The 12,820-nt window shown below is 37.7% G+C and overlaps 1 protein-coding gene across 3 annotated transcripts in view; it reads left to right on the plus strand.

The window, feature by feature from the left end:
* Positions 1–127: 127 nt before the first annotated feature.
* Positions 128–12,820, plus strand: part of LOC140951814 (phosphorylase b kinase gamma catalytic chain, skeletal muscle/heart isoform-like) — a 19,283-nt gene continuing 6,590 nt past the window's right edge. The window contains exons 1-5 of one of the 3 annotated variants that reach the window (XM_073401168.1): positions 128–254; positions 6,802–6,983; positions 10,985–11,148; positions 11,963–12,017; positions 12,333–12,398. In XM_073401168.1, coding sequence (XP_073257269.1) covers positions 6,835–6,983; positions 10,985–11,148; positions 11,963–12,017; positions 12,333–12,398 — 434 coding nt within the window. In that variant the 5' untranslated portion in view covers positions 128–254; positions 6,802–6,834. Of the gene's footprint in view, positions 255–4,934; positions 5,070–6,801; positions 6,984–9,477; positions 9,722–10,984; positions 11,149–11,962; positions 12,018–12,332; positions 12,399–12,820 lie in introns of those variants that run through there. The other 2 variants (XM_073401167.1, XM_073401169.1) reach the window with 2 other exon arrangements.

Consider the following 12,820-nt stretch of genomic DNA (forward strand, 5'->3'; position numbering starts at 1 on the left):
CGTACTTCATATATCTAGTGACGGCATTCAGACTTCAGACAGTTTTAATTTTCCCGTCTGGCGTCACTGGTATCATAGCAACAAAGTTCTCGCGACGCGAGGTGTAGAGCCCACCGATGCGTACAGACTGAATCCACGATGAACTCAAGCGACAAAGCGAGTCGAGTCAAGCCAAAGGCAACTTACTGAATGTTCGGGACAACAGGTGTCGATCAGAAAATCTCGTTTCATGGGGATAGCGAAGGCCATTTAAGGTACATATACGTAAATAGAATGAAGGCTAGCTGACCCCAATGGTACCAGAGTGTGCGTCGGTGAGTGAGCCTCACACCCATTACACTTTAATTACCGGCGACTGTTAGGTATTTGTCGTGTGTCGGCCAAAACATCTTATAAAATTCTCTCATAGTTACAGAAGCTTACGTTTAACGTATAAAGGTCAAACGTTGATTTGCCAGTTAGGGTAAAGAAGAACATGGCTGTCATCGCTCCGATCACGCGAATAAAAGAAAAAAAAAAAGGAGTCACTAATAAGCGTCCGCGATTCAGCGCCGGCTTTTGATCCGTGGATTGATCAGCCGTGAATCAAGCTCTAAGCAATGCGTCCTACTTCGAGTGTATTTGCGGGTGAGTTTGGTTTGCTTTTGACTCCGTTTTAGATTGGCATCGTCGGAGGAACGTTGATACAACGAAAATTACTACGCCACCCATAATGGAAGCAAACTTACATATTTATTTCGGAAATCATTCAGCTGATCATTCGGTATTCCTAATTTGAGTGCAATCAATGAACTGTGTCGTTATGGAGATTTAAAGGCAAAAACAAATGTTCTTACCCTTGATTTATTAATCAGCTTTCATTTAAAATAAAAACAAACAGCAAAACAGAAAATGGAGGAAAATGTCCGAACACTGTGTAAAGTTCCATGCCAACTACGGTAAAAAGTTTGGTGGGAACATCTCTTTGCCATTAACACCGCATGGTTTTTTTCAAATAGTAATTCTATTTGAAAACTGTATTGTAATTACGTCTTACAAGTATATATGTCTACATTTTAGCTAAAATTCGATTATTACGAATAAATAAAAATACACGATAAGTATTTCACTGATGCGGGCATACTCTGCATGATTATTCTGTTTTGTGCGATTCTGATATGATACTCAAATTGACACTTAGTCATTTGCAAGGTAATTGCATTCTTATTCATTTCAAAATTTATGCATAATTTGAGCTAGTGGAGAAAATATAAAATTAGCAATTATAGAACAACTCTGCCGGCCATTAGCATTTCTCAAGAATTATACTAGTACATAACAGCGGAAAAACTTTCTCGTCGCCTAAAAAAATTCACATATACTGACTGCAACAAAGCCGCCATGCTACACAGGCTACGCGAATTCAAAAGATGCGAGGAGAGTAAGAGAGCCTTCGTTTGCATCGCGTTTGGCCAATAAGTCTTCGTGCCGCGAGCCAAATTTTAAATAAGACTTCTTCGAAAGTCTAAAATATTTACTTGAGAGTGTAACATGATGTAAACAACAAATCTCCGTCGGCGGTACGGTTAGCCTGTGTACAGACGTCCCCCTCCCTCAGAAGGGAGGGGGGACGACTGTACACAGGCTACGGTACGGTCCGAAAGGAAATCTTGACAGTTCTATTTTCTTTAAAAAGAAAAACAGATGACGCTGGTGCCTCAGTGGCCGCTGACCACTTAGTCTGCGTAGCAGGCGCTTAGAAGTATTAAATTGAAAAAAATGGGCGCAGGCTAGTGACCACTGAATGGACGGAGGTTCAACTCTATCAACTCTTTTAAATATCCTATCGCGGATATAAAGGCTCGGTCCAAAAACAAGAACGCCCGCGTTTGAATCAATGAATGATTTTCCAGTAATGTGAGACTTAGTTATGCGCACAGAATTATGGGATCGCCAGGGGGCAAACATTGCAAGTCGCTACAAAGAAATGTATGGCTTGGAGCTGTTTCTCCGTTAAAAGCAGTGTCTTTAGACAGAGAATGCCGTATTTTGCCGTGATTTTATGAGAAGCGGGGGTGAATAATGTTGGTGCTTTGAAATTGTAAGTTTTTGTGGGATCAATGCTATGAAATCTATCGATAAACACTCCTTGCGTAAGGTCGACTGTGAAATTTACTGAATGGTCTCGAAATATATAGTACTAACTTAGGTATAAATGAGTGGGGAAAGCGGACTCATTTAAGCCTTTCCAGTTCATGTACTTACATGTGCTCATATTTAAAACGAGTGTAATTAAGCTCCGCTCGGCGATCACAATGCTGTGCCAGTTTGTGAAAACGATCGAAGGTAAGCTTATGTGTTGTCGAATTTGATATGTATTAACTTTAAAAACAAAAATATCTTCCCCACATTAGTATATTGATTTCTTCTCGCAAAAAAAAACACACACACACACAAGCGAGTGCCTTGTCATGATCCAGAGCACCAATGAGTTCTAATGCCTTTTCCAATCATTTTTAGGGAAGATATAGAATGTCTGAATTTCGCACATCAACTTGGTATTTTATATTTACACACTCTGACTGCTTTTGTATCGGAAATCTTACTCGTTCGTACGATTTCTGCCTCATCTACTAATGGTTAAATACCATGTCGTTTCCATGAAATATTTCGTAAATGTCACTTTGTTTATACCAAAGTAAAGGAGGATTTTTTATCTTGATGGCCACATACATACCTATAATTGTTGTCTTGTCACAAACGACCGTCGATAAAACCCGTAACATGGAACATTCCGGAACATTCCGGAACATCCCGGAACATGAAAAAATTAAAATATTTTTTTATGAAAAAATAATTAATTAATTAAATAATAATATTAATAATAATAATAATAAATAAATAATAATAAATAGAACAACAGATAGAAAACAATTTTTGCAAAAATTTATAATAACAAAATAAATAACATAACATAACATAAAAACGAAAAATAAAGAAACAAACAAAGAAAGAAAGAAAAAGAAACTGGTATCATCTCTGAGTATGAGAAAACAATATTTTGTGGCAATGAATTTTTTGGGCGAGTGATGGTCCATTCAAATGACAGTAATAAGTGAAGGTTTGCTTCTAAATTCAAAATATATTAAAATGAGTCGCGAGGAGAGGGTTTTTAAGCTTTCGTCACACAGCCACCTCTTGTTATCCATTTACGGCTTTGCGACTGTAATGAGAGCTTAGGAGATCGTCGCTTTGGACTTGGATAATTAAATTAAAGATTCATATTCGCCGTGATTAGTTGCAGTGGCAGTGGTAGCGCAGCGGTAGTTTCTAACTGTTATCAGTTAGCCTGAATTTTAGCTGTCTCCCGCAAACTCCTCTTGCTACTCGAGGAGACGTCTAAAATATCAAACTGACTGTAAATAGTATAGAAACTACTACGAATGTGAGTATTGTCCATTAAAATCCAAAGACAGGAGCCCTTATACTCTTCTTAAGTTCACAGAGCCGCCTAGTCTGTAAGTAATTCATGTCAACCTCAAGTGAAACAAAGCACCTCAAGTAAGCAAATGTCGGTTATATATAAGGAGACTATATGTTGGCTTGAAATGAGCTACTTACCGACTTGGCTGGACATGAAATACTGCACCGACATTTTAGACCATTGCAGAAACGTAAATTGATAACCGCCAAATGATTAACTCATGGCAAACAATTACAAGAGGTAGCTGTGTGAGGAACGCTTAAAAAACCCCCCTCCTCGCGACCCATTTTAATATATTTTGGATTTAGCAGCAAGCCTTCACTCATTACTGTCATTTGCATGAACCCTTTCTTGCCCAACAAATTTTAATCGGTTGCGACAAAATATTGTTTTCTCATACTCAGAGAGGATACTTGTTTCTTTTTCTTGATTATTTCATTATTTTTCGTTATTTTTTGTTATTTTACGTTATTATTAATTTTTACCAAAAATATCTTATTATTGTTATTTCATTATATATTTTTTTCATGAAAATTATTTTTATTTTTTCATGTTCCGGGATGTTCCGGCATGTTCCGGAATGTTCCATGTTCCGGATTTTATCGACGCCCGTCACAAACCGCACAGCGCTCATCGCGGCGAAGCTTTGTTACACTCGTCGTAAATATCACCACACGTAATTATAACTTAAACGCTTAAATGAGCCAATCCTCCTACATGTATTTGTACTATATATTTCAATTCAATTTGTACTATATATTTCGAGACCTTTTCTTCATGTAGATCACTGTAAATTCAGTAAATATAAATTTCACCCCAAGCTCACGCAAGGAGTGTTTATCGATAGAATTTATCGCATTAATCGCACAGAAACTTGAAATTTCAACGCCCCAATATTAGTCTCCTCCGTTTCTCTTAAAAGCACAGCAAAATGCGGCATTCTCTGTCCAAAGACACCGCTTTTAACGGAAAAACAGCTCCACGCCATACATTTCTTTGTAGCGACTCGTAATGTTTGCCCCCTGGCGATCCCAGAATCCTGTGCGCAAAACATGGGTCTCCGATTACTGGAAAATCATTCATTCGGTAATCAGTTCTCTTGTTACGGTACTCCACGTTATGTTCGGCAGAGGCTGTCCAAATATTATTGTGATTTGAGCATTCACAATTCAGTCTGATTTGATAGTTTAGTTGATTTAATAAAATTGTGCCCGTAAGGACCTGTCCACTCAGTAATAGGTCTTCTCCTTTGCCCCCTGGTCATTGGTCGGTTCATGGGCGCATGCCAAACGGCATAGAAATTTATGGACTTTCAAATAAAAACATTGGGGTCTAAATCAGTCAATCGCTCCAAAGGTCAAGGCGTGATCATTTATAAAGCCAGTTTACAGGAAATTTGGCCACTATCTTTATTGTCATTAAAAGTAGATGACACTTATCCTGAGAACTGGAGATGTATAGGCGACCGGTTTTCTACAGTTCTGACTTGAGGAACGATCTGTTCAATTTGAACGCCGCCTCTATGCGGCATCTGTTGCGGAGCTGTCGGGTCTGGGCATGGCTTTCTTGTAGGAGAATGGAGAGGTGGCGGGAGAGTTGTAAAACAGTGAGTAATTTTAGCTTTTCTTGTGGTGAAAAATAATGAAAGAAGGTAATAAAATTACTTGAATAATGAAGCTGAGCCTACGTCCTGACCTTTATGATATGTACATTTATCTCAGGAACTCTATTGTCAGTGAAAACATCTGAACGCGCGTGCCTTTTTAAATTGCCTGCCACGCTCGTCACATAATTGGGTAAAATTAATTCCTGTCGTTGTCTTTTCTGTTAATTCATTTGTTGATTTGTTAATTTTCCGCAAGAAAAGGATTGCCAAATCATCAGCTATCGTTCAATATTTTTCTTTTCGAATTTGCTGACTCAGTTCCGAAGTCTAAGCACGAGTCCTCTACGACTTCCGAGTTGTCAGGCATCAATGAGTCATATATTGCTGAAATCGAAATTCGGGTGTTTTTTGACTAGCTCTTATTAGAAACCATCGTATTATCAGACAGTCTCCCAGAGAGTTAATTAAAGTGACTTAACTGGATCATCATAACTGGTTTTGTCATCTTAGCTGCCAATATAAAAGAAAATTTATGAAAGTTATCATGATTGGAAGATAATTAAACGGAAAATCTGACGTTCTCATCGCAACCCCTTTGCAATATAAAATCTATTTTAGAACGCTTAAAAATGTGAAATCAAACCTTTGAGAGAATAAGCCTGCAAGCAGGCTTACTTTTGCTAGTTCGGAGAATTGGTGACGGAATTCATCGCTGTTAAACGCGGAGAGAAACATGCAAAAGCTGAGCAAAGTACTTAAAAGACGAGGTTGCTACTTTCACTGTTGAAAGTTTAAGGTATTATCAATACCCTGTTAGCTTACTAAACTTTAAAAACTTAGTAACTGAAGTTCTAAGTGTTTGAAAACAGAGGCTGGCGCCATTTTCCAGCATAATTCACTAGGACACGAAGAGTTTTCAAAGAGAAAAAAGTTCAAAAATTTTAACGAAAAGAGAAAAATAGTTACGTTAACGAATTAATTCATACATCTTTGCCCATGTTTACACTCACTGATAAATGAAATCCCAACAATTAAAACAGAAAAACTCCTTTGACGTTTAACTGCAGTGGCGGAGCCCGCGCGAGCCTGCGTGCTCGCGGAGGCCGAAACTTTTAGTGACAAGTGAGCCTGTTCGAAAACGTTTGGTTTAATTTTCTCTGTTAGTATTTTAGTCTTGTTAAATATTATTTTTTTCAGGAGCCAGCTTTTAAATCTTAAGAGTATGAAATACGGAAAAAATTTTTACCATGAATTTAAAATTTATTCATCGTTGCTTGCATAGTGGGGCTCGTTTAACATTTACGGTTTAGTTCAGTGTTTGAAAGTTTGGCTCTCTGAAAAAGCAATGAAACATAATTTATTAAAAGCCATGCGTGTCAAAATATTAATAAGGTGGAAAAACGCTTTCTATTGAAAGCCGGTCTTATTATTTCTAGCGTCGTTTTAATATTTGTGAAATCTTTTCCCTTGGCAACCTCAAAAACGCTCTACAAGTACTTATGCTCGCCGGCGACGGACGGCATCACTGAACGACGTCAAAGTAATTCTATCCCCACGGGTATTCACGTATTCATTGGTCCGAGTTTTAAACCTGAAGGGGTTGTGGACACAAAAAAGCCGCTGACAAAGCATTCCCTTGGAAACGATTTGACACTATTGTGAACATACCTGGTAGAACAATAAGTAACTACCACTACCATGTTTAATTTCTTAATTTCTTATGCATCTCTAGAGCCTCATTTCCGACGGGAATTCGTTCGTCAAAATGCCACCAGGTTTCTTCAGAGGCCATATTAAGTTTGAATTTCGCCGCATCATAGAAGAGCTTTGGCCGGTGAAAGTCGACGAAAACAGTGAAAATGGCGATTTTGCTGACAAGTATCATCTTGGCGAAGAAGCAGATAAACTGGGCGAGTAAGTGTACTAGTAGTTTGCATTTGTTTGCATTTGTTTGCATTTTATGTCTGTAACGCAGACTACAAAACAGGATCCTAAACTTGCTGGTCATGTCCACGTATTCACATAATCCTCTTCATCATGTGGAAACTATGAAATTTAGAACAACTAGAACTCTCCAGTTCTCTTGTTAAGGAAAAAAGATTCTCAGTCAAACCAAGCCCTTGCGATTCCGCAATCTTGGCGTCCAGAAGATGGGAAAGCTTTCAACAAAATCGTGGCAGACGGGATCTCAGTTCCGGGTTTGTTTGTTTTTTTTTGCTTGCGTAAGTTAAAAAAACCAATAGCATATCGAATAAAAGTAGTTTTCGTTGACATTCTGAGAGTATACTGCGTTTACATGGTTTTCTGTCGGTTTAGGAAGTTTTTCTGTTTCGTAGAGGCGGGGGTGACGGTAGACCTCATTCGAGGTTGCCGTGGCTGCTTAACTTTCTAAATCTATCTGTAAATCACCTCAGTTACGTGGTTTCTCCAAACCGATTGATAGCTGTATCCCCTGGAAAAATCAGTAGCCAACGTATCGGATATTTTCTTTACTTATGGTAGTTTCACAAAAGAAGTAGTTTCGGCATCACTATTACGCAATTGCCAGTACTAACTTAAGAAAGTTTTTTAAAAGATGAGCGATCACATTTGCAGCAATTTCAGTAGCTACATGTTACGTTGAACAGCTGCACTGTAAGTTGGCGGGCCCCTTTATGTGCAAGGCGCAAGCGAGACAAGCAGGTTTATTACAAGAGAGCAGAATTAGTGTGAATGGTACACAAGAGCTGCAATTAGTATATCCCTTAGTTTTGTTCTGTCTGAACTTTTCTGCTTGTTTGTTTATGAGTTTGTTTGTATCATGAAGGCTTCGCCGCTTTAGTTCCTATATCGGTAATGTTCATCGGACCACCAGTAAGAAGGCGTCGTCTGGCGTGAAAACTTATTAAAAACTCTGCACAATTTGTGCCATGATATTTATTTCTCAGTTGGTGACCAGGAAATTATGACCAGTTTTTGCTGATAAAACGCGCAAAACAGTTTATCTAAGAAACAAGGAAAATTCAACTGTATTATCGGGAACGGAAAATTCTGGTGATAAATGTGTGTTTTCATTCGCATTTACTCATCCGTAAAAGTGACGATAAGGAAATGAGTAATTACTGATGACGAAGATCCGATAATGACGAAGTTTAATATTGTATTGACAAGATTTTCTTGATTTGTTTTAGTTCTTAATAAGATCAATATTGATAATTTTCTTTTGGTGAACTGAATCCATGGGATCATTGCGAAATTGTCCTGATTTTATTGTTTATATCATTGCTGACCCATTGCTGATCATGTCCAAGTCGAGCAGCGCTGGCTTCAGCTTAATCGTTCAGTTTCAAACACATTGACTTCCTGTACTTTTAAGTATGGGAAGTCAGTAAAATACTTTCTTCTCAGTTTATTCCAACAGTTCCACTGAACTGATCTCGGACTTATTCTAAATAGAAGTAATTTTTCTGATCAAAAAACCTTCATTTACTTGTACCAATTAAGTAAGCGACACGGCACCTTTCACATTAGCAAAGTTCCGAAATCAGTCTTCCTACCCCTTGTAGCACCTTACATGAGGCAAAAGTCAAAAATTAGTGACCACCAAATCTTCCGGCTTGTGTGATCGCGATTGGAAGGTTTGAGTGTTCTACTTTTGCTTGAGTTATAGATTTATTTCTACCTTTACAGAGCGAATTTACCGAATAAAAATTCCCTAGTAGAAAATTAAATCAAATTTGCATGCAGAGTACACTGGGACTGATTCAAAGTAAATCAGTTTATTTGTTGAACCACAGTAGCCGGATGCCGATTACGTAAAAAAACCCTTTACAATATTGTACTTCTCTTTTACACTCTCAGTAGCCAGCGTAGCGGGGGATTTAACGAGTGAATGCTGGTACTTGTTTTGGCGGAGGAGCCGTCCGAGCATAGCGGCGATTAGCCTTGAGGCCGAAATCGCTTTAACAATATCGTCAACATGGTTTCAAGTCTTGATTGGGACTTAAGAAACAGCACCAGATAAACTAGTTCCCAGAACTTTCTCTCATTTGAGGAGGCAACGAATAAAAAAAATCCGAAAGGGTTCATTGAGTCACGCACGTTCCTCCCTAAAATGTGATGACCCTTCGCCGAGGAAAATAACATTACGTATATGCGAAAGGCGTAAATGGGGAGTGATGGAGGTGGGGCAAACAAAGCGGAGTATAATAGATAACAGCTGATAACAAATTTATAGCAGTTAGTTATGTAAAGGAAACAAAATAAAAATTTTGATGTGAAGCTTTTCTTGTTTTTTCCTAACGATCACCCGTTCGTGACTTCTTACAAACTCTACTCACGTGTTGTCTGTTGTTCTCTGTTGTGTGCAATACTTATTCACAATACCGCTGATCACAAGTATTCATTTTGCGAGTTAGTTCGTTCGTTTTGTTCTGTTCCGGTTGGGTTGCAACACTTCTGCTACGTCGCGTTGTTAAGCTATCGTTTGCTTTGCATCTCGTCGAGATGACTGTCTTTGGATGATTTGATAACTATGTCGGAGAGTCGAAATTTAACGATCTGTGACTTGGCGCTCGTGAAATGACAGAGTTTGAGTTAGAAGATGGACCTTTAGGAAGCGAAACTACCGGCGGATTTTCTGACAGATACGAAGTTAAGGAGAAACTGGGCGCGTAAGTGGACGCTGTTTGTTTTCGTTATAACACGAATATATCCCGAAAAGAAGTGCATGTTTCTTCAAACGAATTTAATTTTGCAACTTGTTGTTGAGAAAATATCATAGAGCTTGGCGTGAGGACGGCCACGGTTCGTTTAACCTGTTTTTTCTCGTGAGGGAAGATACCCGGCAATTTGACGTGGTATGTTATGCAAACTCTAACCTCGCCTTTTCGCGAGTTTGTCATTCGACGACAGGTTCCCTCACTAAATTCCTAGCACTAAAAGAAGTTTTTAAGTCAGCGGCAGATCTAGATGTTCGTTTAAGAAGTATAACAGCGAAGGGTTAGGTCACATCCGTTGTTCAATCTAAGGTTGTGCATGGGGACCTGTGCATGGTATTATGTAAGCTCATGTAAGACTTACGTAGTTGTTGCATCTATTAAAGCGAATTTATACATGCTGCTCCTTGGTAAAGGCAAAGTACCGATGTATCAAGAGGGATTAAATGTTTAATATTTCACTGACACGAAATTGAAAGGAATCTGTAGTGTTAGTTTATGTGTAGCATTTTATTGACTGCTCGAAGCCGAACAGTTGCAGCAGCTAATTTGCGTTCAGACGTAATTTGACTTTTCCTAAAAGTTCCTATCCAAGGAAGCATAGACATTTTGAAGATCTACTGAGCAAGTATGATCAGTAATGAAGAAATATATCTTTACAGGGCAGCTTTTAATGTACAAGCAATTTAGATTTATTTTGTGAAGAAGTTTTTAATTTGGTGAACAGTTTTAACCTTGAACCCAATTCAATGTTTGCATAGCCTCCCACTCAGGCATTTTTAGGGGAACTCGTCTCTCATCCTCGGTGTAAAACCCTGTTAAACTCACGGGTGACGTAAAACAATGAATACAAAGAAGTCAACACAAGAGAGCCAAGGAAAATAATAGCTAGAAAACAAAGAAAAACTTCACAGGTTTTTACACCGAGGTAAACCCGTTTGCGTGGACAATCTTCTTAAGATAGAGCTTTTTTCAAATTTACAGTCAAAGTTGCTAGTACCCTCCTTCAGACAAATAACACCTCTAAACAATGCCAAGAATTTATCTTGTCCTGGTGTGTCTATACTGTAGTTGGTGTTAGTCACCAAGGTGATGCAATAACTTAAAAGGAATTGATGACAACACTTGTGCATAAAACAACTACTCAGCATTTGTGAAATAATAATTGTGGTTTGAGCAGATGATAAAAAATATTTTTATTACTCTCCACATTTTCAGAGGAATCTCCAGTGTGGTACGAAGATGTTTCCACAAAGAAACTGGAAAACCATATGCCGTGAAAATAATTGACAAGCTTAGTGATACAGGTGGTGTGGATATTGAGGCAACAACAAGAGAAGAAGTCCTTATTTTACTATCCTTACAAGGACATGAGAATATAAGTAAGTGACTTTTTTTGTTTTGACTGGTATTCTGTTGAGTGCTCCATTAAGTCTGTATCTTAGTGCAGCTCTTACAAATATTCCAGTGTGGTATAGGTTAAGGGATGTATTATTTAACCAACTGAAAACGCTTCCATGTTTGCATAGTGAGAATTCAAGACAGTTATGCAAACCTGAGATGAAGTCAAGGATTTGCAGAACTGTCGTGAATTCTCCCAACCCCTTGAGTGTTTATATCAGGCTATACAAAAACAGGAAAAAAGTTTTCTATTGCTTTTATAAATTAACTTTCCCAAGAAAAAATGCAAAACTCTTTGTTATGGCACTGATTTATAGAGAAATTCTTGCCAGTTGCGAAGTCTTGTATACAAAGTCTTGCATGCGTAATCAGTTTTGCAAAAAAGATGCTTTCCAAAATACAGATTTTTCTTGTTTAAAATAATGTCAGCTTAAGCAACAAAAAATTGACACAGCATGTTTGTTAAGATTTTCCAAGTTTTGGCCAATGACAGAATGGGTAAATAAAGTAAACTCGTTGAGTTTTCAATTAAAAAACGTTTTCAAATTTGTGCTTGCATGATTAGTGTGGGAAGAGCAAAACATCTTGACATCACAACCATCTTTACATACTCTCATGCATGCCTCTATGCCAGTCAGAACGTGTGAACTATCTTACATGTAGTTATTTTATAAAAGTTCTTAAAAAAGGTTCATTGTATTATATGAAGCTTACTAACTCTAGCCCATGAAGAATGCATTTCAGTAAAATGTATGTCCATAGTGGTATTCTCACTGTTGTCTCTGTTATTTGCAGTTGGACTGGTAGATGTCTTTGAGTCCGAAGTATTCTTCTTCCTTGTTTTTGAGTTGTGAGTTTACTCATTATGTTTATGATTTAAGAATGACATAGAACATAAATGCCCGTGTGACTGTTGAAAACTTTAAAATTTGTCTTATCTTCAAAGTATTCTAATGGAAGCAATGACAAAAATGGTGGTTGAAGCATTCTATACTAATGTTATTAAACAATGCGTTGCATTTTTGGACATACGTGTAAACCTGATATAGTCTCCTACAGTTGAATGATGTGTCTTATGAATAGGTATTAATCATAACAAATAATTAATAGTACATACATGTACACAGATTATCACATTTCAATGATGTTTCATGATTTATAATAGGGCCGAGAAGGGTGAACTGTTCGATCATCTTACCGACCAAGTAACCTTGTCAGAGAAGAAAACCAGGTGAGAAACTGTAACTAGAATAGGTGACCTACAATTAACAATATTATTGGATCAGGCTGAGTATGATATGAAAAATTAATGCAGTTTGACAGGGTGTTGTCAGCCTTGGCAAATGAAACCTCTTATATCACCTGTTCATATCTTATGAAAGCCAAATTCAGTTATCTTGTTCTTGTAGTATTAATTATTGAAAATATTTCTAATCTTAGGACAATATACTTACTTCCATGTAATTTTCCTGTATTTAAAACTTTGATTGTTTCTCTGCATTTTTTGGATACTGTATAATGTACACGGATTTATGTTCTACCTGATCTTCTCCACTAATGCTTTTATAGCTTGCCAATTGTCAGCCCTCAGCAAACACTGTGTTAAGTAGGGATAGGTTATTGAATGAAAGATTTGCAGTTCTCTAAATGAAT

This window comes from Porites lutea, chromosome 11 (genome assembly GCF_958299795.1).
Source record: "Porites lutea chromosome 11, jaPorLute2.1, whole genome shotgun sequence".
In the NCBI taxonomy this organism is placed as follows: domain Eukaryota; kingdom Metazoa; phylum Cnidaria; class Anthozoa; order Scleractinia; family Poritidae; genus Porites; species Porites lutea.